We start from the raw sequence: 27,619 nt of genomic DNA on the forward strand, positions 1-27,619 counted from the left end.
AACGTTTAGAATAAGACCGTGCTAGGATTTACTATACACAAGTTCTGCTTCTCAAACAGCAGTCAAGGATATCATGCCTACCATCTCCAGTTTAATCACTGTTTGGCTATAAATATTCGGAAGAATTTCCTGTCCGATTAACATAAGACGTGAGGAACACGAGGACGCTGTGAAGCTTGTAAGTGCCCTCTGTTCCCAGGAATCTCTCTAGAAATACACTGCTCAAAAAATAACGGGAACACAAAAATAAGACATCCTAGATCTGAATAAATGAAATATTCTTATTAAATACTTTGTTCTTTACACCGTTGAATATGCTGACAAAATCACAAAAATTTTCAATGGAAATCATATTTAGCAACCCATGGAGGTTTGGATTTGGAGTCACACTCAGTATGAAAGTGGAAAAACACACTACAGGCTGATGCAACTTTAATGTAATGTCCTTAAAACAAGTCAAAATGAGGCTCAGTGTGTGTGGCCTCCACTTGCCTGTATGACCTCCCTACATCGCTTGGGCATGCTCCTGATGAGCTGGCAGATGATCTCCTGAGGAATTCCCCAGACCTGGGCTAAAGTTCCTGCCAACTCATGGACAGTCTGTGGTGCAACGTCGCGTTGGTGGATGGAGCAAGACGTGTCCAAGAGTGCTCAATTGGATTCAGGTCTGGGAACGGGCAGGCCAGTCCATAGCACCAATGCCTTTTTCTTGCAGGAACTGCTGACACTCCAGCCACATGAGGTCTAGCATTGTCTCACATTAGGAGGAACCCAGGGCCAACTGCACCAGCATATGGTCTCCAAAGTGTTCTGATGATCTCTCTGTACCCAATGGCAGTCAGGCTACCTCTGGCGAGCACATGGAGTCCGTTTCTGATTGTTTGAGCAGACACACACACACACACACACTACCTGAGCCACTTGTGTGGGTTGTAGACGCCATCTCATGCTACCACTAGAGTGAAATCACCTCCAGCATTCAAAAGTGACCAAAGCATAGGTACTGAGAAGTGGTCTGCTGTCACCACCTGCAGAACCTAGGTCTTGCTAATTGCCTATTTCCCACCTTTTGCCTATTCCATTTGCACAACAGCATGTGAAATTGACTGTCAGTGTTGCTTCTTGCGTGGACAGCAGTTCAAGTATGCTGGTGGTATTGCCTAGAATTCATATAGCATATTTAAAAATAAAATTTTACAAGCCTCGTTTATAGTCACTTTTATTCCATGTACTGGAGTCTTTAGTCAACTCCCCTACAGCTTTCTTAGAATTAGTTGTCCCATTAGTTGCAAAATGCATGCCTTTGGATTTTGCTAGTTTGTATTTGAACATTGATCGCTCAGTACATTTTTGAATAACTGAATTAAAAGACACCCATGAATACTTAAAGGAAAGTCATTTATTTACGCAGCTTTGATACAATTGCACAGATCTGAAATGCAAAGAAGCACCGACAGCCTGGAAGTTAAAAACCTCAGTTGAGCCTGAAGTCACATGGATGGAGCCATTCTTGAGAGCCGTCCGAGAAGAGGATGTCTGTACCACTATTTCAAGGAGAAGCTTGCCTTAGTGACTCATTCTAATCTGTGATAGTGAGTGGACCAAGGACTACGTTTTGTACTGCACCATGCTTCCCTGTGGAAAAAACAGTGTTGAGTCCTGTACAGCAAGAGCACAGTTATAAAAGTGTAGAAATGTATACCTGTCACTAGATCCCTCGTCTTTCTGGCCTTGCAGCTGGACTCACAGCAGTCACATAGACTGCTGTGTGAAGGGTCGTCAAGCAACTCCCAACTGAAGTAGGCAGGAAGAAATAATCACTGAGCTTCTGCCGATTCCAGGACAATTTAGTCATAGCTCAGCATTCAAGCTGAACTACAACATATCCAGTACTACAAACTACAGAGTCAAGTATGCGTTTTACCCATAATCTTTGATGTAGTGGCAGGCCTTCTTAGTATTGCCAAGTCCGTTGGGATCCCAAGCCACAAGGCTGCAATGAATAAACACCTGCAGGATGTATAGTATTCCACGATTAACCAACAATCTGCTTCGTTTCCTACATTCAGTTCTTGCAGTTAAAGACATTTACCTCTCCTCCCACAGCAAACTTGAAGGCTTGAAGGGATAGCCGGATCTCTGAAGTCTTTTGCCTGGGTTCAAATTTTGAGCGCGATTTCTTACTGTCGACAAGACATCTGAGGTTCAAGAGAAACAGATTATTTCAAGGTCTAGTCAACAAGAATACCCAAGTCAGTGCTTCTTGATAGCACAAGTTTACCCCTTGTTGGTGATTAATGGGTATAGAGAACTTTCAGGCTGCAACTCAGGTGTGGTGGCAGCGACACATTCATCAATGAGTAGCAGCAATGGCTGATGGGTCTGCTGCTCCACGCTAGCCATGATGGCGATGATTGAGCCCAGAGGGAATCTTGTAGATTCAGCAGGGCCTGAAAAGTTAGCTAGATTTACACAGAACAAGGTGAGTCGCAGGAATGTTTAGGACTGCTTCTATTTTCAGGCACTTTCAGATACCCACCATTCATGAGTCCAATATGAAATACTAGTTCTTCTAAACCATAGGTACTAAACACTGGCTCATAAACCAGGGGGTACCAATCTCTGGGCCTGCATGAAACAGGTTAAAAGGTTGCTTTTTTTTTTTATTAAACATACATTTGCTTTTTTGTTCAGCATTCCATGTTACAACATGTCCACTTGCCTCTCAAATTCACAGACAATCAAGTCAATGTACGAAGGGATGACAGAATTAGGTGGGGTAATGTACGTCAGGTCATTGGCGTAGATTAGTCGTTTGCCAGTAACCTGTGGGGAGGAAAGATGAGTCACCAACCTGTAGGGATAGACGGTTCTTTCATGCACATAGTTCTGGGCTACTCACAAGCCTCCTGAAGTTACAGTCATTGAAGTCCACAGTGAAAACAGCTTCCCTGTCTGTGAGGCTTGTGGGAAAGCAGCTGCCCAGACGGAGCAGTGAAGTGTCCATCTGAGATCTACCGTCTGTCCACACCAGTGTCACAAAACCACCTTTACAATCCAGTTTCATGTCTAAGTAGAGAGGGAGGCAGCAAAGGGGATAATTAAAAACATAAAATTCTTACCCTTAAATTCTAAAAAAGAAGCTATTTCTCATTTAGACATTACCTGCATTTACTGAACCTCTTGCCACCAGGCCCAAAACAGCTACACAATACCAAAGGGAGGCCATGATGACTGAACACTTGGTGCTGGTGCCACTGGTGTTTTTATTCTCTTACTACAGGCTAATCAACAAAACCAGGTTCACCTGCTGTGTGTTCGCAGCTACAGGTGCAGCAGCAACAAGGTGTTTGCAATAAAGAGTTCAGTTGATTTTGATGTGATGTGAGTCACATGATGCAAATCTTAATATTTGTCCAGTTTAGTCAGTTTCACATCACATTACGATCATGAAAGCAGTAGTACTGTAGTCTGAGAAGGTAACGAGATGTTATATCAGTATGTGGCAATTTCAGATCTAGACAGTCAAATTCAGAAAACAAAACCGGAACATTTACAGCCGGCTTGTTTCACGTCATCTCACAGAGAGCTTTAGTATTAAACTCAGACAGAGTCAAATGCCAGGGAATAAAAATAAGTTTTAAATCTAGTTTTAATGTTGGAATGCTGTTCCACAGCATTTAACTCTAGATTGAGGGACAGTCTGAAACATCTGACGGTCTGATTGGAGGGACCTGGAGCATCACAGGGCTCTAAGAGGTCAGAGATGTAGGAAGGAGTTAAACCATGAATGACTAAACAAACAGGAGGATTTTGAAATCAATTCTGAATCTCAGAGAGAAGCTAAAACAGGTGGCTGTGAGGACCCAAGGAAAAGCTGCACAAGCAAGAGACAGTAAAGTCAATTGCAGTGTAGTCCAAATGAGAGGGATGCCTCTCAGATGGAAAAGCCTTAATTTTCCAATATGGAGCAGAGGGGTGGGGGTGTGTGCGCATATACAGTCAAATATTATACCAAGACTGATCACCAAGCTCAGAAAAACATCCATCCAGTTTAATTCATGGTTGTAGAGGGGCTGAGCCAGTCAGAGCTAATAGAGAAAGACAACTATTCACACCTGTTAACGCTCACACATTTGAAGTGTGGGAAGAAGCAAGAATATCCACAAGGAAACTGAACACATGCAAGTCAACTTCAGGGGTCCGTTCTTCGTACCTCGCTAAGTAAGTTAGCTGGATTTGATTGTTGACGATTTCGCGTGATCTCCGAAGCTCATCCGGGACTTGCTGTCATAGCAACAGATCCGTAAGCGTAAACCTGCTCGGGAGCAGGCTCACTTTATGTAAACAGGATTAGATCGCGGCCACTCAGGTATGTCCGCTTCATGTATAAGAAAGCAACAGCGATATTTAACCACTGTTTTTCCATAAATAAATATTATCAATGTAACTAAAGATAATGGATTTGATTCTTTTATTGATTCCATACAGATACAGGTCATTTCCTAAAAAAAGGGAAAGGTACTATTAATCATTCTATTTCATGTATTTGATTATTTCAGATGTAATTCATATGTTAGAGTTGTAATTGTAAATTACTTCGTGTAATCAAGATGAGAGACCACGGCTATAAAAGCGAAGGTGGATTTGGGAAGTCTGCCGCAGCCATGTCCTGTCCATATACGCGAGCAGCCCATTGCGGAAGGTGCAAGATTGATAAGGAGAGTTCTCAGAATTCAGCGTATATTGCGGGACAGACAGGATCCTTTAGCTCAGCGCGACAGTGTGCTCATTGAGAGATATCGATTTTCCCGTGAGGGTATTATTTACTTAACCAACTTGTTGACGAGGGGGTGCAGGACCACCACCTGTCTTTTTTTTGCTCTGCCCTTTTCTTGGTTGCTGTTATAAACAAACAGATTATTTCAGGGTCTCTTTTCAAGAGACTAAAAGCAATACAAGTGATAAATATTACCATTCTGTAGAATATTATATTTCACTTTTACTTGTTCCCATGTTCTAGTGGGTCCTGTCGTGGCTCTAATGTGAAAGAGGATATAATGTAATATAATATAATAAATTTACCCTACCGCCTACTGGTGTTGGCCAGAGGGGCCGATGGCGCGATATGGCAGCCTCGCTTCTGTCAGTCTGCCCCAGGGCAGCTGTGGCTACAACTGTAGCTGCTTCCACCAGTGTGTGAATGTGAGAGTGAATGAATAGTGGCGTTGTAAAGCGCTTTGGGTGCCTTGAAAAGCGCTATATAAATCCAATCCATTATCATTTTTATTATTATTAAATGACTTACTAGTTTAATTTGTCAGCAACTTTCTGCCAGCCCTCTCTCCTTGCTTTTGCAGCCTTTGCAGTGTTCCCTTGCGTTTTAATTAAACTCTGAAACTCGTGAAATCCCTCAATCAAGAGTTCTTGCTCTGCTGCCGAAAAATACTGAGCGCGCTCCTTCGACATTTTCGCGACCAAAGGGTTGCCGATCAATGTTTCTACTATCGATGCGTAGCCCCTGTTAAGCCACCCAGTGATCTCACATTACTTCAACCAGCTGTACTAATCGTCAACAACAGGTGTGTTCGCTCAACGTTAGCGCGATGATTTGTTCTTGGATGTAGTAAGCGAGGTACGAAGAACGGACCCCAGTAAAGCCCCAGCTTATTGTTTTGACCCAAGGACCTTCTTGCTCCGAGGCAATAGTGATACACCAAATGAGGTTTTGAAAATACAAGTATCTGAAGAGCACACACTGTCAGTTTATACAGAATAGTCATTTATTGGATTCAAATGCAATTCCAGAAATGTGACTTTTACATTTAGAAGGCATTTGACAGTAGGGCCCACCTTCCTACTGATGCACAGCATCTCTGAAAAGCAGCAGTATCACATAAAAATGGCTGGTGTTTGACAGAACAAGTAAGAGTTTACAATGTTTTAGTTATATCAAGAACAAGTATCATTTTACAGCAAAAACCCCAGAATAATGAATACGCAAAACAAAAATCACACAATCGTGACGTCCTCGGAGGTTATCCGCCATCAGATCCTTCAGTCATACTGCAGTCGATATCCGTTTTGACCAAGCTTCGTCGCACAGCTTATTTGAGCTGTGGGTCAGCTGTAGTGGCAGACTCCATCATTGTGTCACTGTCCCTCAAGTCAGATTGGTCCACAATGATTAGGGGTCCCAACACAGAATTGTGACTCGGACCGTCTGATGCTGCAAGGAGAGTTGAATTCATGAGTGGTGAAGCACAGCCCGCTTCTTTAAATCAGATGTCATTTGAATCCCTTTGAAAGTACAGGTCTGATAGCATGCAGTCACATTAAAGACACATGAGGTTACCCCATTCAACACCCCTCCTGGACCGAGACTTGCAGCTCAAGTCACAGCAGTTACAGAGGGAGCTTCGGGATGGGTCATCAAGCAGCTCCCATCTGGAGATGGGGACAAAAAGAAAAGCAGTCATGTGGAGCATAACTTCCATATTCAGCAAGCAGTGTTCAGCCTGTTAAATGAAGAATTAAAACACAAAACCCTGTAGTTCAGCAGTATGAAATACAGTTAAGTACAATTTTGCTCAAGAACACTTGAACACTTTAAGTAAATCTCTTTTTTAAGAGTTCCAATGCTAAAAAGCTTATTAAATGAGTGTAACAGTAATGTCATTTCCATTTATCCAGAGACTGAGGAAAAAAAAAGGTAAAAGACTTGTGAAGTACAAGTTGTTGAACTCAATAATCACCTGTTAGTTCCCTTTATATAATGACAGGCCTTCTTGCTTTCGGCAAAATTTTGAGGATCCCACACAGCCAGTTTACAGTGGATGTACACCTGAGGAACACAGGGCTCGAATTAAAGTTCCTTTAAATATTTATTCTTGAAATAATTTAACCTGTTCTCACCTCTCTAAAACCAAAGTTGAAGGACTGGAGGTAGAGGATGATTGAAGACGAGTGGTACCGAGGCAGAAACATCGAATTTTCTTTTTTGCTTTCTAAAAGACACCTGGAGAAATTGGTAAGTCAGATTACCAATACGCATCGTTTCCACTACACTGAGTACAAAGTCTGAACAGTACTGGAACCCTACCCCTTGTTTCCAATGATTGGGTAAACCTGGCTGCCGGGCCGCAGCTCAGCTGTGGGGGCTGCGACACATTCCTCCATGAGCAACAGCAGTGGCTGATGAGACTTCTGCTCCACTGCTGCCCATATTGGCATGGGGGAGCCCAGAGGAATGATGTTCGTCTTTGCTATGCTTGATAGCTCCTCTGTGGAAAAGTAAATGCTAAGTAGTGTGCGTTTTAACACGTGCTTGTAATTTGGCATGGTGAGAAGTTACCATTGAGAAGTGCCATGTGGAAGACCAGCCTGCCGTGACCCTCGGAAACCACATATCCAGGGTTCACGAATCGGGGAATCCAATCCTTGGGTCTGAAATTAAAAAAAATATTAAGAATGGCAAGATTCTACATTTCATACAATTTCAGTTTGAGAAAAAAATACAAGTGTCACAAACCTTCTGTAAACACATTCAATGGGATGCACAAAATCTGGAGGGTTTGGCTTTGTCTGTGGCCTGTAGCTCATTTCATTCTGATAGAATATGCGTTTTCCCTTTACCTGCAAGATGGGAAAGCAAACAAGTGATTAAATTAGAGCTCACAAGTGAGTGGAAGCTACTGAAGTTGCATCTCTCAGAGTACAGTACCATTTTAGTAAACTTGCACTCGGAAAACATATAGTTAAACTGTGCTTCCCCCTCTCCAGAGGGCAGAACCTTCCACTGAGATGCCATGCAGTTTCCAAGAAACAGTCGAGCTGCATACGGCACCAGCTCCGCATTCACCCTCCATGTCACCCTCACGGAGTTGTTTGCACAGACCACGTTGATGTCTGGAAAAATAAAACAAAATCACGGTCATCTTTTATGTGGACAGAAACACTTAAAAATATGCATTTGTGTCTATACGTCTGAAATCCTCCCCCAAAAAGAATATATATACCTGCATTGGCAACAGTCATTGCAAAAACAGCCAGGACAAGCAAATCTAGGTAGAGATGAGTCCCCATGACTAAACAATCCTGTACACATTGGGACCAACATGCTTTATGAACTTCTTGCTTAATGACCTCAACCATCAACACCTGTGTGAAAGCAGAGCCCACGAATCACAGACTCAGAGTGCTCTATGAGCTCATCACTGTGTGATCGGGTGGACCTTGAATGAGTGGTATCTTTACTTTTACATTTCTTTTTCTTACTACATTTGCTTGACAGAATTTAAGTTTAACGCATTTCCTTCCTCTTAATCAGCATCTTTCTTCATCATGAGAAAAGATTAATGTTAGACTTGTTTTTTCTAGTTATCTTTGGAAATGCCCAGTCTTACAGAAGAAAGTGACACGTGTCATATCATAGGCCACTGAAACTTAGAGTATTACTTTCCATAAAGCTTACAAACTCTATGTGGATCAGTAACTTGACAAGCTTATTTGAGTTTACTTTTGTTGACATGCATGCAAGACTTGGAAGAAATATCCTAGAAAGCATAAATCAGGTAAACTTACATGTGCACGTTTAGTTGGCAGTTGTCTAAAATTTTATTTTTGCACCAACAACATAATTCCCAAAGAAAGCTGAAAAGTTTTAGCACAGTGGGCAGTGTCCTTAATGAACAGCTAGAGCACAAGAGAAGAAGAGGGAGGACTAAAAGATTATCTACAGCTGGTATTCAGTACCTGAAAGTCATTTCCTTAGGAAGGGTGGCCGTCAACAAGCCATTCTTAAGGAAGGAAGAAAGGGGTGAGGTATACCAAATTGCTCAACAACTGGACTGAAAATCAATGAAACAGGTCTTGGAGTGATGAGTCATTCTGACTGGAATTATGGTCTGTATGTATGGAGGAGGTTAGGAGAGAGGTGAAATAGTGAGTGTCTATATGGTGGAGGCTCTGTCATTGTTTGGGTCAGTATTTCAGCCACTGCTGTTGGGGATCCTGACAAAACCATTAATGCAGAAAAGTGCCATCAGACTTTAATCCACCATGGGAAAACATCTGAATGGCAACAGTTTTATTTTTCAACACACACGCTGACAATGCAGTAAGAGCATATGTGAAGCAGTGTGGGATCACCATGACAGAGAATGGGACAAAAGGCAGGCGACATCCAGAGAAGAGCTTTGACTGTTCTTCAACTTAAAGGCTACCTGAAGAAATGACAAAAAAGCCGCCTAAGAGAGTTCAGACTGTGATAAAGAATAAAGATGGTCATACCAAATATTAACTTTCAAGCTCATTAGAATTGTACAAACTGTTTTTGCCTTATATTCTGCATTTATGTGTATTTTGTGTGCTTCAATAAATCACATTTTCCTGGGAAATTATGCGGAAATGACGAGTGATTCAAGACTTTTGCACATAAGGACTACTGTTTATATTTGTTCTTTTTGCAGTTCAAAATAAAGTATAGATGAGTACAATTCAGCTGTCGGAGGCAATATTTTTATATGATGTTGCATCACTACTGAAAATCGATTACATAAATCTATAATGGTATAGCTTTTTGGAAGTTTGCTTTTATTTAGCTGCCATGATTTTACTTACCAAAACTTTTGTACATATGGGGTATAATTCAAGCCGTACAAAAGTACATTCTTTTGTTCACGTGAAATCTGCCTGCGACTTTAGAAATAGATGTATTGAAATAACAGATATATTGAAATAACTGATCTTGTATTTAGAAGTTAATACGTCAGAGAGGAACAAAAATGCTGGTGTGTTGTGACGGCGTCATGTCCGGAATGTTAGCCCGTGACACAGGAAGTAAAGTCCGGTTAGCAGAAGAAGTAGATTGTTATTCGGCAATTTGCTGTTTAGTTCACCAAGCTGTTCATAAAATTTGTTAGTATTATTTTCTTCATTCAGCATGTTGATCAAAGTCAAGGTAAGAACATTACTTTCTTTGATTCTAGCCCGGGCTCCATGGGTGGTGTTCAGTCCCGTCTCTGTTTCTCGATATCCCGCTAATATCACAGAGCCGGTTCGCTCATTTATTTCAGGGCCTGGGGCAACAGAAAACCCAACTTACACCCGACATGCTGTGAAACAGATCAGTGTTAAGCACCCGATCATTCAAGCGAAACTGCTCTTTCTTCACTAAGTTGCTATTGTTTGACGTTTGCTAACACTCATCGTTGCTAACATCTAGTTTTGGTGACTGAAAACAGGTTAGCCCGTGCTGTACTACAACCAGTGAATACTTTATAGTTGTGACAAAGCAAAAAGGGCAAAAAATGTTTAGGGTTTACGCTACCGATGACACGAGACTTCATTGTGTACTTGCGACCGAAATGTTGACGTGTTTCTAAAGTTTAACAGAGTCTATAAACAGAGATATGGCGACTTGGCTAGTAGTGAAAATAATCAGTTTTTCCATTAACCGACACGGGCATCCTTTTCGAAACCGCTGTATGCAAATCCAGAGTTCAAATCATCTGGCAAAATTACATCAAATTTTGGATCAAAAATTTCCAAAAAAGTCCCAAGACATTTATTTTAACCGTAACTGTGTGACAGTGTTTATGTACAATAGTATAGTAGCTGAAATTCCCTGGCAGCTTGGCTCGAGCCCAGAGAAAATCCTTGGTGAATTCCTCCTTCTTCTTAACCATTTAGGATTGTGAAAGTTCAGTGTTTCTATAATCGTTTTGTTATGTTTCAGACTCTCACTGGAAAAGAAATAGAGATTGACATAGAGCCCACAGATAAGGTAACATCTTGTGATAAATAGTCCTTGTTATATGCAGCTGCTAGATTTTGTTGCTTAATCTCTTGTTTTTGCTCAAATCAAGGTGGAGCGGATTAAAGAAAGAGTGGAAGAGAAGGAAGGGATCCCACCGCAGCAACAGAGACTTATCTACAGTGGAAAACAGATGTGAGGCATTTTGCTCTGCAGCTATCTGCATATGATCTCCAGGTGTTCTCCTGCGAACTCTAATCATCTCCTGTGTTGTCTTGTGAACCTCAGGAATGATGAGAAGACGGCAGCAGACTACAAGATCCAGGGAGGCTCAGTGCTCCATCTTGTGTTGGCGCTAAGAGGAGGATCAACAAACCACAGTTGCTGCTTACCCCTGTCCTCCACGTCATGAGTCGCTGTCATCATGGGAAGCCGGCCGAGTGCCAACGCTTTAGGTGTCTGTCATCGTCTAACCATGTTTCAACGCAGAAATCTGAAATCCTCCGTTTCCAGGCCGACAGAAACGAGAAAACAAAACAAAACAAAAATCAACCGGAAACATTAAAAAGAAAAAAGGACGTTCTAATTCCTTTGTACTTGTTTTTGAAATCCCACACTGGCTTTCTGAGTTTGACCAGTTAATGCAGGCACCCATGAAGAGACAGTTTGACAACACTGTGGTCTTTTTGCTTGTGAATAAATGATGAAGTTGATCTAAGTGTTGTCCTCTGATATATATACACATATATATATATATATACACACACACACACACACACACACACACACACACACACACACACACACACACACACACACACACTGAAATCAAGTCACAGCTGAGGATTCTGGAAACAGTTTTTAATTAGAAAATGACATGAAATTGAAGATTGAAAGACAATCCAAACTGCTGTCAAATGATTCCTTCTGTGTCTATAATTTAGTTAAGGTAGTGATACAAACAGTCTGGTAAAGACTCCAGTGAAATCCATGTAGAGCACCGTTGCTGACATCCAGTACGCAGAGTGGTTTTAAAAGGGGTTAAGATGAGTTATCAAAGTCATATGCTGGCTTTGTTTACAGTCATAAAACTCTTGTGCTTATACTTTGAATATCTAAAATATAGATTTTCCAGACAGCATCATGCGCGTTTTTCCTTTTGCGTCACCATACACTTACATCAGAAAATAACTCATTTTGGTAAACAACAGACAAAGAATAGCATTAAGGAAAATCCTTGTATGGGAGTGATTAAAAAAACAAAACAACTCAAAGTTAAATAATCTTGGCCTCAAAAGCTAAATATTACATTTTAAGAGAGGATGAAAGGCACAGGAATGGTTCAGGACATGGATATTGCTGATCAGGTGAATAAAGGGGGAAAAAAAGATGAAGGACTCAAGGTTGTGTTTAAAAGCTTCCTTTCATCCAAATTTCATATATTTGCGTTTCCTAATAAAATGATGTGTATCTGATATAATAAATTAGTTGTAGTAGCTCATTAATTAGTGTTTGCCTCCTCTCAATCAGTGTAAAGACAAATTTATTAAAAGCATGCATAAACTGCTGTGTGTGTGTGTGTTGATCTGGTGGATGACTGACAGAAGCCCCTCAAAGTTTATATTACTGTGGAGTGAAACACTGAATACAATCAGCTGTAGCAGCTTGTAAACAAAAACCCTGAATGATATCTAATAGACAGTTGTCGATGCAACATTTAAAAAAAGTATTTTATGTTTTTCCATTTTGTACCTGCATATTCCAGTGTCCACTCCAATAATCTCCTTGATCTATTCCTGAGGAATGGACAGATGCAACTCCATACACGAGGCTTCTGAGAGAACCGTGTTTCTTACACATAGAAACAAGAGATCAGGGTAACCGAGGACCGGCAGTGTGTAGGGTGTGTCAGTAGAAAGGCTGCGTCAGAGAGAAACGACGCCCGCTCATTCACCCACAGACTGGTGTCTCAGTCCTGTTGCATTGATTGGCTGAGATCACTGACCGAGTCCAGGGAAGGAGTCGATCTGGACCGTATCCTGAACAGCTGATCCTTGGCTGGTGTAAGAGATGCGGAGCCTCATTTTTAGATTGACCTGAAAGGAGAAGCAGGACTTAGATACACACTACTACACTGAGCACTACGTCTCCTGTGATTAGAATACAATAAGCCTGACGTGGGGCACATATTGCAATGATCATGTCAAATACAAGATATTTGTTCAAGATGAGAAAACACCTCGTATTTTAGCATTGACACAGAAAGATTGCAGATACAGTCATGCAAAAAGTAAGTGCAACCACTGAACCTGTTGGCTTTTTGACAGAATTTAGGAAGCAAAAATTTGGATCTCTTTAAAAAGTGCCTGATATAAAAACACATTTTTGTTGTCGTGCTCATGATTTAAATGAAAAACACCTTCAGTAAATACACCTCTGCATTAATCACACCTAAAATGTGAAAAAAATGAATATGACCCAGTATTTCCAGATGAGTTGCCAGTAACTGGTTTCTCTTTAGGAAGTCACAGGTGAAACCTTTGTTTCGTAAACCTCTGACATGTCGGCTCTGGTTTTCTCTTTGTCCTTGAAAGTGAGCATGAGTATAAGAGCATAGGAGATTCTTTGAAATAAATCACATGACTATAAGGAAACTCATGTACAAATGGCATAGATGCGAGTAAACCCCAATTTGAAGTCCAATGAATATAAGGACAAAAATCAGGCCTTTTGAAACAACTTGCTCTGGAGAGAAAGTTGAAACAGGGTGCTGGAAATGTTATGGTTTGGAGTTTTTGCTTCTGGTTCCTGTCTTCTTGCACACACCATCCATCCATTCTCTTCTGATTATCCAATTCAAGGTCAGAGGGGGTTGGAACTATACCTGCTGTCAAAGACTGGGAAGTAAGGTGCACCCTGGACTGGTTGCCAGTCTGTTTCAGGGTTAATACAAAGGAACAAACAACCAATCACACTAGCATTCACACTCATACCGGCCAATTTACACTCACCAACTGCATGTCTTTGGCCTGTGGGAGGAACCCGGAGAAAATCCACACAAACACAGGGAGAACATGCAAACCCCACACAGCCTAGCTGGCCAGTGGATTCAAACCCAAGATGGCTGTGTTGTCACGTGACATTACAGGTGCTGCCCACTGAGAATCAAAAAGGTTCGCACCAAGCACACTTGATCTAAACTGATTGGAAGCTAAGCAAGGCCGGGCCTGTTTAGTCCTTTGATGTTCAAGGCTGATTAAAGCAAATCTGAGCCTCTGTCTAAAAGCCGTGAACGTTTTTAACATGATGAGCCCAAGCACACTGGCAAAGTCACTAAGGACTGCCTCAGGAAGAGGAATTGTAGCAGCTTAGGCAAGATAGAAATTCCACATTTGAATCATGTTGAAATGTTACAGGTGATTTGAAGCAAGCAGTACAAACCCTCAGATATTTTGGGAGCCGAAGGTGAATACCAGCTTTATTTGTGTGTGTGTTTACACCACCTTATTGGGGTTGTTGAGGACCACCATCTGGGTCACTTTAGCTGTGCCTCTTGCAGGAAGAGAGTCCCCGCTGGGGGCCTTCATGTGTAACTGGACACTCTGGAAGGAGGATCAAATGAAGCTTTGAAGTTGAAAGCACCCAAACCCACACACGTTGTTCAAATCCATTTGCTGCACTGGTGTTTACCAATGAGACGTGACAGGGGCTAAAAGTGACACCTATCAGTAGGGCTGTAGGGCAGGACATTAGAAATGCAGAGGTCCTGCTTCTAAAGGTTTTACTAAACAAGCTGCACAAAAAAAATCTCAGAGCCTCAGAAACAGTAATCTCACAGCAGCCACTGCGCTCCTGCTATAATCCGCACATACTGGTTAAATGTGTGGCAGACGGTGGCTCTTGAACAGCAGTTTAATCATCTATCAGTGAATGATTAGCAGGATTTTATTGCTGGTACTGATACAAACCTTGGGCACTGCAGCCTGCAGGGTGAAGCCTCTGATGTCTGACTCAGTGGAGTTGGAGGCGGTGAGTGTGACGGTCAGGCCTGAATCGGACTGTTTCTCACAACTCAGTGTTACAGTCACACCGTCCTTCTCATACACAGTCACTGTGGCAACTATGGAAAATACAGTGTAGAAGGCTGCATTAGCTTAAAATCAGTATTTAGCCACGGAGAGTGCATCAGTCCCTTAAAGAGCAAACTTCAATTCAACCCTATCCACCTGGTTTCTTCTAATTATCGTGACATTCCAGAGATTATCCAGTGACCCGATTCAACCAATTCTCTAGCTGTGTGCCTAAAAATCACGCCCTGTTTCCTGTTTCTGTAGTTCGTTGTGTGTATATGTGAAGGTCAGACCTGGCGTGATGGGAGTGGGCTCTAACCCTCCAAGCAGATCCAGGAGGTCTCCTCCAACAGTGTTGGGTGTGCTGACAGGAATGGGAGGAGCTGCGCTGCCTAATGCCGGGCTGGGCTGCAGAGGCTGCTCAGAGCCACCCAGCAGGTCCAACAGATCACACACCTGAGAGACACCACAGAGGGGAGGAGATAATCCAGCTGACTGCACATTATTATTATATGCAAAAGACAGCTTAACAGAATAAACTTTATCTAAAAACAGCTCTGGAAAAATGTCCAAAATACTACGATAAACATGAAACTGGCTGAATGAATAAGACCCACCCATTTTGTTTCAATCCTTATTCTTAACACCCGACCACAGCTGTTAAACTTAGCTTTACTGGAATTTGATTTGCATAATAAAACAGACAAGAGAAAAGCCCGCAAACATACCAATATAGCAAAGGATCTGAGAACACAACCACTAATGTTCATAAAGCGTTGTGGAGTTAATGTGAAACCAATATTTTTAATCACAGCCCATTACAGAATGACAAGCTAAAATGAAGTAAAGCCTACCCTATCACATGTGCAATTTTATGTTAGCTTATTGCTTTGGTCAAGTATTAACTTAAGTTTGAAATCTAAACTAAAACAATAAATTCTCCAGAGGGGCGATCTCTCTAAAAAGGAGGTCAGACCCAGACACTGGGATTGATCTATTCAACAGACCCTAACTGAATTTTTCCCATCACCTTGTACCTGGTTAGCAGGCTGCTGTGGCTCTCCTGGCTTGACTTTGACTGTTTGACTCTCCTTGATGGTCTCCCCGTTGGTGTGACCCTGTGAATTCTTTTCAATCACAGGCATCCTCTCAAGCACTGCTGCCCTGTGAAAAGAAGGACTATTTCAGCTCTTTTGGTCAGAAAAAAACATTTTTATTCAGTAAATTCCTCAGTGGTTATAATGACAATATATAAAAGGCCTAAAACAGCTCCACATCTCATTTTCTAGAAAATGTTGACCTAACCACTCCCTTCAGTACCTCATGTGGTCATATTTTTTGAAAAGAGCGTTGTATTCAACTGCCCTCTGCTGGAGCTCCACGTCTATACAGCTGCCGTAGATGCTGACGATGCTTCTGATTCGACTGTCGGGAGTAGAGTTATGAAGAGAAAGAGGCGCAGTTAGGGGATTCACAGGGTCACAGTCACTGTTTGCTGCTACACAAGAGTTTCTTACTCCACATTCTCAGTGATGCGCGTGCTGAGTTTCATTGTAGCGGTCAGAGCAAAGCCCCTTGTTGACGGGGACGACATGTGGGACTGTAGCACTGTTTCCAAGACGTCCAGGACGTAGTCCTCTGTGACCTGAACAACAGACATGTAAGTGCAAGGTTTGACAGCTGGCAGCACATTTTTTAATCTAAAAAAGAAACGCAGTGCTCGTAATTTCAGCTGAATTTATTTATTTAGCAAACAGAGAAGATTATCAGAAGACACAGTCAGTAACTAAGTAATGTTGTACTAACACTTTTTTCAGTCTTTTTAGATCAGCGATGTTACACTTGCTACTGAAAAAGTTGTGGTCACTTGTTTTATTGCTATACAATAGAGACGTGTTACAAAACAGATCATCAGAGAGACACATGTCGGCATATGTGTCCCCGTACTGGCTGACTGACTCAAGCATTAGCCAGAGTCAAATGTCACCTGATAGGTTGACCTCTGTAACCACTTTACTGATGAGTTTATGAGGGAAATCACTTATTTTGGGACAAAATGAATGAAATATGAAGCCCATTTTGTAAATTTTGTTCATTCAAAGTATCCTTTGAGTAAAAAAATGCTTGTGCTCCAGTGAGCGTGAGACTTTTCAGTCAGATCCATCCTTTACTCGTCACGTCTGGTTTTAAAGCACTGAAAACGCCGATCTTCAGGCTTTTATTTGAAAATTCACAAGCCACTTGATGTCACTGTGGCTACGTCCATGCAACAGTGCACAACAATGCAGTTTTACAGTGAAAAGTGCTTCATTAAAAAAATCAATGGACTTTATCAGCTTTTTTTCTGCATGTTGGAATGTGTGTAATTATGGGTTTATGAAGCATTTGATCAAGGAGATATATTTTGAAGACAATCCAATGACATGAACTACTAAAATATTCAGGGGATGAATATTTAATGAGATTTGAACAAAAAAAAAAAAAGGCTCCTGTCATTATCACCATTGCTAATTTTCAGAAGAATTTCAAATTTGAATTTCTGCTAATGCTGCTCCTTCCTTCTTCCCTGCTCGTGCCGACTACCTATTTATTCCCAGCTCAGAGCTGTAGCTGTGACTGCAAATTACACTGTTATCTTTGTGCCGGAGAATTTTTACATGGAAAAACCTAAAAGATAACGTGTATTTAAAATGACATCATCTGACAAAAAATTTGGATTGCTAATTTATTGCAGCAGTGAGCAGCAGAGAGCAACAAGCATGAATTAAATAAAAACCTAAACCAGTGTTTGCTGTGCTCTGTGTACCTGCACAGGTTCGGTCTCCTGACATTCTCCTGTCAGCAGCAGGTCTCCATACTCTCCGATACACCAGCACGCCACCTGGACCAGAGGTTGCTGCACATACAAATATTACATAAATATTACAGAGCACATAAAATATGTGATGTTGCCAGACTGGCCTGCATTGCGGTTTGAAATATCATAGCCATTTTCCCCAGATGCTGGAAAAATAGGAAACAGTGCTGGGCTGCAGATACGTAAATACTCATCCAGCTTGGATCTGAAAATAAAGCCGTCTGCATCAGCCAATTTCAAACTGAAAGCAAAGCAGTAAAGCCAAAGCAGCTCTGTCTGACTCAGGACTATTACAGCCCTTTCTCTTAAGAGGGAAATTTATCAAAAAATTCTAATTAACTTTAAACTCTATGAACACACAAAATTATGACCATCTCTCATCAGTGAGGCTGTGGACTGAGACCCACTTTCACTGACTCAAGTCTGATCATTATCCTCATGTTTAACGACACCACATCTGCAGTCAGAGCTGCTTTTTTTTCACGAGTTTATTGTTTGATACGCTCAGACCGTAACGATTTTATATTATATATCAAACAGGAGACCAATTTCCGTGTTTGAATTCTCAGAATTCTGAAATGATCTGAGAACAGAAACCATCCAGACTCACAGACCTGCGAGATGTCACTGAGCAGAGCCCGGTAGAGCTTGTGAACGGTGTAACAGTGGAGCTCTGAAGTGTTGGTAATGAGCTGAATCAGGTTGGGCACCGTTTCGTCTCTCACGTCGCCCCCTGCCTGGCAGAATGGGTATCAAACACAAAACACCATACTAGAAAATAAACAAAACAGCTAATTTGGGGGTAACCTACATTATTCCTTCAGAGACAACAACCTCCCTTATGGGGAGATTTTCATAGCAATAAATACACATTATGAACCTTTAATTCTTCCTAGTTATGCTCTTCCAAGCACTTTTTCTATCCTGCATCATTTTGTCTGCACAGGACTAGTTTACACTTAACTATTCTCTTAGATCGGTGTAACATTTAAAGCTTTGTTATCTAAAAGCTTGAGAGATGAGGTACACACAATCTAGAAGTCTAATGTATTAAAAACATATTTTAACACAATCATAATGCATTCACAAAGAGTTATGAAAGAGGACCCTGTAAAAGAGGCAGCATTTACCGTGGTGAGGACATGCAGGATGGTGTCAATGTGCCAGCGCTGGGAGGGAGCATACCTGACAGAGACAGAGACACACACAGCTAACTCAGTGGTACACACACACACACACACACACACACACACACACACACACACACACACACACACACACACACACACACACACACACACACACACACACACACACACACACACACACACACACACACACACACACACACACACACACGCTACTGCATCTAGCACACATCGAAAAAGAGAAGAGCCTCAAGTTGTTGAATGATACACAGTAGAAACGCTGCAGGCTATTCACAGTCGCGGTGCCACTTAGACAGGAATATCAGTGTATGTGGAGACGGACACTGAGAGAGAGATGGGTGCATACAGCGTAGACACAGGCACTTTTCTTGTTACAGCTTCAAGGCTTACACAGCTGCATTACCGCATTTTGTCATACGCATGAATATACAGTGTATGTGCTCGCATGCATGCAGTGGTGATGAAAAGCCTGTGAATCCATCAGATTTTTTTTTATAACTCTGGCTAAATGTGACATAAAAAATCATCAGGTTTTTAAAAGAAAGATGAAGAAAACGCATGACACAGGTAAGAAATGATCATATCTGGTTATGAACTTATTGAGATGAAATGAAGGTGAATAAGAAGCTTTCATTTAGTGGGAGTACAGTGACTTGTGAGTGGGCGTTCTGTTTATATTTAAAGATTGGAGATCCCTCACACTCTGATGTTCACACTCAAAGCACAAACAAAGGACTCTGGGATGACTTCTAACTCCACCAATCAACAGACAGACAAAAAGAGGAAATTAAAAATCAGTGCTCGCTCAAAATGAGGCCTGTAATAGTCAGGACGCAAGGCAGCAAGGACAAAAAGTCCCTGCTGCACATCTGCAGTGTACTACAGATCACCAAGACAAATGAGAAGGCTGCAGGTATGCTATGGTGGTGGTAGCATCATGGTTTGGGCTGGTCTTGGTAGGACTAGCCTTTAATTGTGGGTGGTTTGCAAAGAAAAACTGTCAGAACTTTTGTTTGTAAAATGCTATTAGGTCATGCAGCAGCACAATAACCCTCAGCACACAAGTAGTTCAACCATAGAATGGTTAAATAATATTGTTAATGTTTTTTTAAACAGCCAAGTCAAAGTCCTGAACACAATCTAAAAGAAAAGCTGGAGCTGAAGTGACCAGTTCATAAGTAAACCATCAACAATCCAGAGTTGAAGCTGTTTTGTATAAAGGAAGCAGCTAAAACGGACATTTAATAACAATTTTTCTGACCCCAGAGTGACCAGATATTATATTGTTGTCTCATTTGAAATATACAAACTTCTAAAGGGTTCACAAACCTTGAAGCAGCGCTGCAGATACACTTTGTGTATGAAGTATATTACACTGTCTTCTCTGCAGCATTTCACCTACCTTTCAGCAGCATTGAATATACCGCTGGCAGTTTGAGACCTGAGCTCGGGGGGGCAGGAGGAGAGGAAGCTGAGCAGTTCCTTCATCATAGAGCGGATGTTGGAGGCTGACACCAGAGCCAAAGAAAGCTCCAAAGCACGGCTGGATGGATCGGAAAAGAGAAACAACGCTGATAATGCTGGATATACAAGCTGATCCTTCTGTGCTGTTACAGCTCAGGTCAAAACGTTCTGAGCTGATAAGATGTTTGCTTGCTCAAACTCTCCGTGTCCATCAACATTTACAAGTTTGCTGAAAATCCCTTTAGCAACACTCTGATCTGTCTGTAACACAACTCACTGGTTGGATCAAAATACATGGAGGAACTCTTCAACTAGAAAACATATCACCAAGGAGAAATAGTCCCAGAGCAGCATTACAGTTTTGAGTATACAGACTGGATGTGCAAACTTTTCTGATATTAGTCAGCAAAATATGCTTTTTTTAACTACTATATACTAGTTTGCAATATATTAATATTAATTGTATATGAACATATATATTAATTATTTTGTTTTTCTTACAGCACAATAAAATCTGTTTGGCTACATGATGAAACTAGAGATGGTAGTTAGCATCAAGCTTTAGTGTGAGGTTCAGACTGTTAGTGAGTAGCACAGTGGGAAGCTACACCTGCCAAAAATACAGAATGTTAATGTTGCCAGGTCAGTGGCACTGTTACGTCGTTTTATTGTTATTTCATCTATAAAAATCAATCACTACTTAATGTGAGCCAATTAAAAAGTATCAAAAACATAACAGGAAATCAAATACTTCTAGAATCATTTTAACAGAACATCTACAGATGTTGAACAGCTGTGCTAGGCAAAAAGAAAAAAAGAAAATCACCGCTTAACAGAAGCATCCTGGTCTTTCAGGCAGTCTACTATAGTCCCTCGGTGGCGCTGCACTGCATTGTGGTCTGTCCCAACAATCTTCTGAAGAGAGGTCATGGCGATATAGCTAAACAGACATACACGAAAGCCAAAAATAATGAATGTTTTGAAAGTTTTAAGTATCATTCTCTATTATAATGAAGCCGAATTCGCTACACCAGGGTCATCTAAAGTGACTGTGTGTGGAAACGCATCCAGTGGATAAATTATTAAAATGTGATTTCAAAAAATGTTCAACCTGACAATAAAGATCAACAACAAAAGAAAATCTTAATTTTCTCAGCTTGCAAGCATGAATAATTCATCACTTCACTTCAAATAACTCATGGACTGATCAAGTATTTATGTGGACGCAGGAGAGACGCTACCTAGTCAGGCAGGTCTTGCAGGAATAAACCTGTCACTCTGCAACAGAGAGATTCAGAGGACCTGAGGGTAGAAACTAGACAGACCTGTCTGCCCACAGGGCCCTTATGGGGAGGAACCCAGAAAAAGATTGTAACACAATAAAACCCTCAGGAAACCGCAGCAGCGCCTGCTGGAAAATAACATGGTCTGAAATTGAGAGCTCAGCTTGAGCAGTGAGCAGCGTGACCTTCTGGTGTGGCTGTAGAGTAATGGCTCTAGAGAAAGTAATTAGTCAGCTCAGACGATAAGAGCCTGTTGGGAGATTTCGCTCTTTGGCTGTAGTGAGTTTTCCATTAGCCTGAAAAGGTGAAATCACCCTGAGAGATAAGAAAGGGAGAAGGAATGCATACAGGGGAGGATTAGACAGGGAAGAGGAACAAAGATCTGAGGAAAATAGAACTAACCGAATGTTTCTGTCATTGTTCAGAAGAAATCTTCCCAGAATGTTCACGGCCAGAACCTGCAGCATGAGTAAAGGGAAGTGTATGTCTATGAATTAATAATTTGATCAGTCAGCAATATGTTCAATGTATTCACATCACTAAACACAGTCTCTTACTCTGAGGCCACTCTCTGACTTGATGTCCAGCACAGTGAGAACAGTCTCATACAACACAGCATTGCCCACAGTCTTTGTACTGTCTGTGTTGGTCGCCACCTGTATGGTAAACACAAACAGGCAGACACACAGCTAGTACAGTGCCAATTAGATAAGAGTATAGTTAAAAACTAGGGTATTTTTAACTACAATTATCAGATAAACAAAGACGACAGCTACATATCTGAAAACGTGTCTGCACTGGTAGCTCTTTAACTCTTCACCCTGTGAAGCTGAACTGAGCAGTTTCTGTCAAGTTTCCGACCGACTTATAGAACAAAATGACTGAGTTTGCATCAGACGTTAGTGAGGGTGGTCTCTGCCTACGCAGCTACCTTTGAAAAAACACTAGAAACTACTCTAATGCTTATCAAACCACGTCTTTACTGATATATACGGGGGTACCAAATTCATTAATAAAGGTAGAGGAGGCGTCAACGGGCGCTGTCTTTATGGAGGAAAGAGTTTAAAAAAAACTGCTCTGCAGAAAGGCCAGATTTTGGGTTGCAGCTTTTCTCAAGAATTAGTCACACATGCAACATGAGTGAGTGACTAATGCCATTTGCCACAGGAAACCATAGATATTAATAAATAAGATAGTTACACATGCTTCAACTCTATCTCTATGAGAAACAGTTTCAGTTTTGAGAAGAACTTTCTGGCTGGCTCTCATGTATCATAAAAATGCATTTCAGGTAAACTTTCAGGGTCATGTAAACAACAGGAGACGGGTGACTGGTCAAATGAAATGTTTGCTCATTCTGAAATGGCTGACATGTGGAAACTTTTTCAGATCTGACTGATGTGAACTGAGCCAAAGAAAAGCTTTTTTTGGTGAACGTGAACACTATACCTGAGCTAGGAGGTCGTTCATGGCATCGCTCGCTGCTTCATTGTTGCGACCAAGGATTCTCAGCAACCTTAAGATGCGTACCTGTGTTTGGAGACGCGACAGAAGGAACACGTGGATGGGAGGTGATTTTGGGAGGTGACAATAATCTAGTGTTTGTATTAGTAACACAGAATTAAACTACATTAATTGAAGATTTCGAGCCATGAAGCAGCACATAGTAGTAAAAATAAGTCCTGCTAGCCGACTCTGACTTTACACAAAGTGTAGCTGGGATGTGCAAGGGGTTAGTGGAATGAAATCCGACCTGTAGGAAGGGATCGCTGATTCCTGCCACATCGTGGTCTGGAGAATAACCCGAAATGACGAGACCTTTCATGATCTGAACCAGATCTGGTACCGTCTGGAATACACACAGCACAACCACATTGCGACACACATGTAGGAATACAGACAACATCTGATCAAGAGTAATCTGTGTGTGTGTGTGTCCCTCATACCTTCCTGAAGCGCTCAAGTGTTTCTGAGTTCCGCTCACACAGCTCAGTAATGAGCACCACAGCGCCGTGTACGACGCCTGAAGACAAATGAAAACCAAAAACAATAAGAAATAAACTGAAAATAGTATTCACAGCATGACGAGTTCACTGTGTACATCATAAAAGTATATTAACCGTGGTTCTTCTCAGTGAGCAGCGAGCGAGCGGCTTTGGTAAAGAGCTCTCCCAGATCGTGGACTTTTCTCACGATGTGAACAGCGCACAAAGCAGCCTGAAAGAACAGCGGAACAAGTCATCAGCAGCGTTACATCACACGTCCACTAAGCACATGACGGTGGGATGTTACAAGTTTTACAGCTCATGAAGGATTTGAAGTCCTATAGGGAACAGTACGCATCCTAAAAAGTTGTACTATGTCACACTAGATGATTATGATGAATATTTAACAATCAACCTGCACAAATTGATCCTACATACATAATACATTATCCCTGACATTAACATGCTTAGGTCAGTGTTTTGAGTATAACATACAGCTTGCCAAATCACACACAACACAATACAGATTTGCTTTTAAACTGCCACCTCACTGGTAGTAATATTAATATTGGTAAAAGCTGCTGGATGAATAATTGATTCCTCGCAGAAGTCCTCACCTTCTTTTTAATGTAGGAGTTGGAAGCTCGGAGCAGCCTGTCAATCTCTGGCGCCAGATCCCTGCACATCTCAGCTGACCCCATGCAGGCTAGTGTGCAGAGAGCTAGAGACTGTATGTACTGGTTACTGTTTGACAGATCACTGAAAAACACAAAAAGATAAAAATATTCAGTGTTTTATTTAAATCATCATTATTTCAGTAAACCTTCCAAGATGTACAATTACACATTAAGGAATCTGTCATTAACTGCACCACCTTATATGAATGACAACAGCATCGAGTTTGGGTTATTCTTACTTCTTAATAGAGTTGGTGATGAGCAGGCTGGCGTCCTGCTTCTCATCCAGCAGCATCATGGCTCCCAGGTATCCTACGCGTTTTTCACTGTAGCGCGGGCTAGCAATCATCCGAACGCACTCCATCTAGTATGAACAGCAAAAGCTCTTTTAAAAGTGAAAGTGAAGTAATGCCCCCGGGAAAGTTCCCTACCATTTAACCACTCAACTGGAGGTCAGTCTCAGCTCCAGAGCAGCAGGGAGGGCCTCAGTGGCCCAGTTCCAGTGTCCACCCTCGTAGACACGAGGGCTTTCGCAGACTTTGCTTGAGGGCATTAACAACAATTCACAGTGCTCTAGTAACGGTAAAAGTACAAGCTTAACAAAGCACATACCAGCAACATTGCTAGCAATACAAGGGAGCATTTCCGTGCCTAACTTCACTGTGTGCTCATTCCTTGTAAGATGCACGTGCTGGACATTACGACTTCACGGCTGATATGGTGTGACGAAGTGAGCCCAGACCCTCCAGCTACTGTGACGGCTTCTCACCTCCCCTGGCTCATTTAACCCGAAGAAACCCCATGACAGGCATTAGCCAAATCCCCTCACCTGACCAAAGTGAGCTGGGTAGCCCAGCATGTGCACGTAGAGCAGCTTGGCCAGGTTGTGCGATCGCCCTCCGTTGTCGGCTTGTCTGAACTGTGCCCGGATGGCCGCGCACTCCCTCTGAATGACCCCCCGCTCCTCACACTGCGTCCTGGCTGACCTGATGGCCCGGATCATCTCCTGCAGGGGCACTGATGGAGACATGGCTGTGTGTGTGTGTGTGTGTGTGTGTGTGTGTGTGTGTGTGTGTGTGTGTGTGTGTGTGTGTGTGGGAGGGTAGGTGGGTGGGGGTGAATGGTGAGATGTGTTAGTATGCGTTGTTTTGTGAAGGAAAGAGCATGATATGTTATTAACAGAAAACAAGAGTGTCACAACACTACATATGATTTCATTTCCTGTAACAACATCTCCAGGCGTTTATTAAAGCCGTCACTACACCGCAGGACGTAGTAAAAAACACTCAGATGGGCTAATTCAAAAACAACTTAAACAACAGCTAGTGTTTTCCTTTCTTTTTTTCTTTGGTGACAGGCTGATGGAGCACAAATAAACAGAAAGTTACTGTCATCTACCAATACTTTTATGAATTAGACTTGGGGAAATATACTTAAATGAACAGGCTAACTAACAAAATTAGCATGACTCTTCCGTGGTCGGTAATGCATGTCAGAGAAACGAGCCAGAGGCTAGCGCACTGACCGATCCGAGCTAACCTTGCAGATGCTGTCAAGCCTGGCATGGAGGAAAGAGTCGAGCTACTGAGCTAGCCACGCTAGCATAACAGTCTGCTTGTGTATGTGTTTTAAAGCGCCAAAATAACAACATACCTCTACAGTTCACAGAGTTGCCAGGTTTTGAAAAGTAAAGCCGTTCAACCGACGCCCCTCCAATACACGTCGGCAGTCAGTTGGTTGGAAACCCAATTACTGTATCCATACAGTTAGCGTTAAAATAGCAGGAGTTAACATTGTATTTCCTGTCACAACTTTCAAATTAAAGGTCAATTTGATAGTTATAACAAAAACAGTGAAACAAAATTAAATAGCACTTGAAACACAGTTAAATAAATACATATTTAATAATCCTATCAGTAATGAAGTGAGAAGAATGTCTTAAAGCTATTGTATATTTGAACTTTTAATCAATTAAAAAAAAATAAAACTATTTTCTAGCACAAACTCACACGCACACGTGACATACAATAGAGATTTTACCTCTATATATCTCTGTTTATCTCTATATAAATCTCCATAAAAGTATAAATCACCTCGAGAACATATGCAGTCTCATCATCAACCATCAATTCTATTTAAAAGGGTTTTGTTTTTCACCGTTTTGTTTTTTGGGGTTGTTTTTTTGTTTTTGTTTTTTTTTTGTATTTTTAAAGAAAGTCCCAAAATTCGCAATGTTACAAACGACACACAGGATCCGGTTACAACATGCAAACTTTAGCAAACAGCCAGTTTATAACACAAATGTCAGACTGCCAAATACACCAAGTACGCCACTGACTTACATGCAGGCACAGGTCACCAAAAAGCTGTAGACTGGATCTAGGTCTGGATAAAAGACAGTCAAGCTGAAAATTACACGCGAATAATAACATATGTCAGCTTCTGGCTCATCAAAAAAAATCAAACAAAAACAAACAAACAAACAAACAAACAAACAAACAAAAGGCATGCAGTATTTGAATGGGGCATGGGATCAAGCTTTTATTGTGAAGGCAGAAGTACTTTTCCTCTTTAGCTTCGATGATGTGACATTTGACCCACCTCAGCTTACCGTACCTGTCCACTACTTCCGCAATTTGATCAGTCATTGTGGGTGGACTCCACCTAGTCTACGTCAGGCGTTTCAACAGGTGGATGAAACATTGATGAGAATGTGCAGCAGGCAGAGCAATACAAATGGCGTGCAGCGTGTGCTATAAAGACTTAACAGAGACTTTATGAAGACATCAGCACATCCCATTTTCAAGCACCATCAAAATGTGATAATTATTCAAGTTTTATTAACATACATCAAATTTACAAGATGAAAAAAAAGGAAAATCGTCTATAATGTGGCAGAAAATATATACATGTAATAAAATAATTATAAAGTGCAAAGACTTGTTTTTGTTACTATAGTGGGGTGATAGTGCCAGCACATAATGCTATAAACAATACATTGTTTCACACACCCTCACAGGGACACAAGGGAGAAGTTTAAAAATGTTAAGGTAAAAAAAAAAAATGGCACTGAATATGCATAAAGATGATATTGCGCCATTCAGTGTAGCAAAAGAGCTCTGGACTAAGCCTTTTGACGCCAGCAGTGCAGAACACTATGAGGTGTTTCCTCTTTCTAGGAATTATCTTCCAGGAATGATTTCTTCACACCAATGTGTTTACAGTCGTGTCAAAAAGTTAGGACACAATTTGTGTTTGTGACTCTTTTTATGTGTTTCTACATAAAAATAGTTTCTAGTGATGAATAACCACAAGGATTTCATTGGCAAATAAAGAAAAACTTAGGGGAACAAAGTTG

General features: G+C 41.4%; 4 protein-coding genes across 5 annotated transcripts; 1 reads left to right on the top strand and 3 right to left on the bottom strand.

The window, feature by feature from the left end:
* Positions 1-1,379: 1,379 nt before the first annotated feature.
* LOC147308959 (zona pellucida sperm-binding protein 3-like) lies at positions 1,380-3,312 on the bottom strand. Its single transcript, XM_086271296.1, has 9 exons — positions 3,166-3,312; positions 2,903-3,069; positions 2,723-2,826; positions 2,540-2,628; positions 2,282-2,462; positions 2,093-2,198; positions 1,925-2,010; positions 1,703-1,794; positions 1,380-1,635 (listed from the first exon to the last, which is right to left on the bottom strand). The coding sequence occupies exons 1-9, from the start codon at positions 3,227-3,229 to the stop codon at positions 1,580-1,582; spliced, it is 945 nt and encodes a 314-aa protein (XP_086127422.1). The 5' UTR covers positions 3,230-3,312; the 3' UTR covers positions 1,380-1,579.
* Positions 3,313-5,759: 2,447 nt separating this feature from the next.
* On the bottom strand, positions 5,760-8,154 carry LOC147308960 (zona pellucida sperm-binding protein 3-like). The gene is made up of 9 exons (XM_086271311.1): positions 8,019-8,154; positions 7,724-7,908; positions 7,532-7,635; positions 7,355-7,446; positions 7,103-7,283; positions 6,916-7,018; positions 6,756-6,844; positions 6,356-6,447; positions 5,760-6,229 (listed from the first exon to the last, which is right to left on the bottom strand). The coding sequence occupies exons 1-9, from the start codon at positions 8,152-8,154 to the stop codon at positions 6,108-6,110; spliced, it is 1,104 nt and encodes a 367-aa protein (XP_086127437.1). The 3' UTR covers positions 5,760-6,107.
* Positions 8,155-9,801: 1,647 nt separating this feature from the next.
* nedd8l (NEDD8 ubiquitin like modifier, like) lies at positions 9,802-11,469 on the top strand. Its single transcript, XM_086270880.1, has 4 exons — positions 9,802-9,961; positions 10,739-10,786; positions 10,869-10,951; positions 11,045-11,469. The coding sequence occupies exons 1-4, from the start codon at positions 9,944-9,946 to the stop codon at positions 11,166-11,168; spliced, it is 273 nt and encodes a 90-aa protein (XP_086127006.1). The 5' UTR covers positions 9,802-9,943; the 3' UTR covers positions 11,169-11,469.
* On the bottom strand, positions 11,231-26,060 carry ap1g2 (adaptor related protein complex 1 subunit gamma 2). 2 transcript variants are annotated; one of them, XM_086270878.1, is made up of 22 exons: positions 25,915-26,060; positions 25,091-25,293; positions 24,501-24,625; positions 24,202-24,343; positions 23,720-23,816; positions 23,546-23,622; positions 23,353-23,448; positions 23,049-23,129; positions 22,157-22,255; positions 22,002-22,057; positions 21,143-21,256; positions 20,255-20,395; positions 18,814-18,868; positions 18,298-18,420; positions 17,633-17,722; positions 16,344-16,471; positions 16,147-16,251; positions 15,864-15,990; positions 15,120-15,282; positions 14,725-14,876; positions 14,260-14,358; positions 11,231-12,852 (listed from the first exon to the last, which is right to left on the bottom strand). In XM_086270878.1, exons 2-22 carry the CDS (start codon positions 25,289-25,291, stop codon positions 12,754-12,756), a joined length of 2,370 nt encoding a protein of 789 aa, XP_086127004.1. In that variant the 5' UTR covers positions 25,292-25,293; positions 25,915-26,060; the 3' UTR covers positions 11,231-12,753. The 2 variants fall into 2 exon arrangements, with proteins under 2 accessions (XP_086127004.1, XP_086127005.1); XM_086270879.1 differs by lacking the exon at positions 25,915-26,060 and adding an exon at positions 25,801-25,895.
* Between the last annotated feature and the right edge of the window lie 1,559 nt (positions 26,061-27,619).

Source organism: Aulonocara sp. 'chitande type north' Nkhata Bay, linkage group LG18 (genome assembly GCF_057382095.1).
Source record: "Aulonocara sp. 'chitande type north' Nkhata Bay isolate Kocher_YH1m ecotype deep benthic linkage group LG18, A_spYH_male_GT1.1, whole genome shotgun sequence".
Lineage (NCBI taxonomy): Eukaryota > Metazoa > Chordata > Actinopteri > Cichliformes > Cichlidae > Aulonocara > Aulonocara sp. 'chitande type north' Nkhata Bay.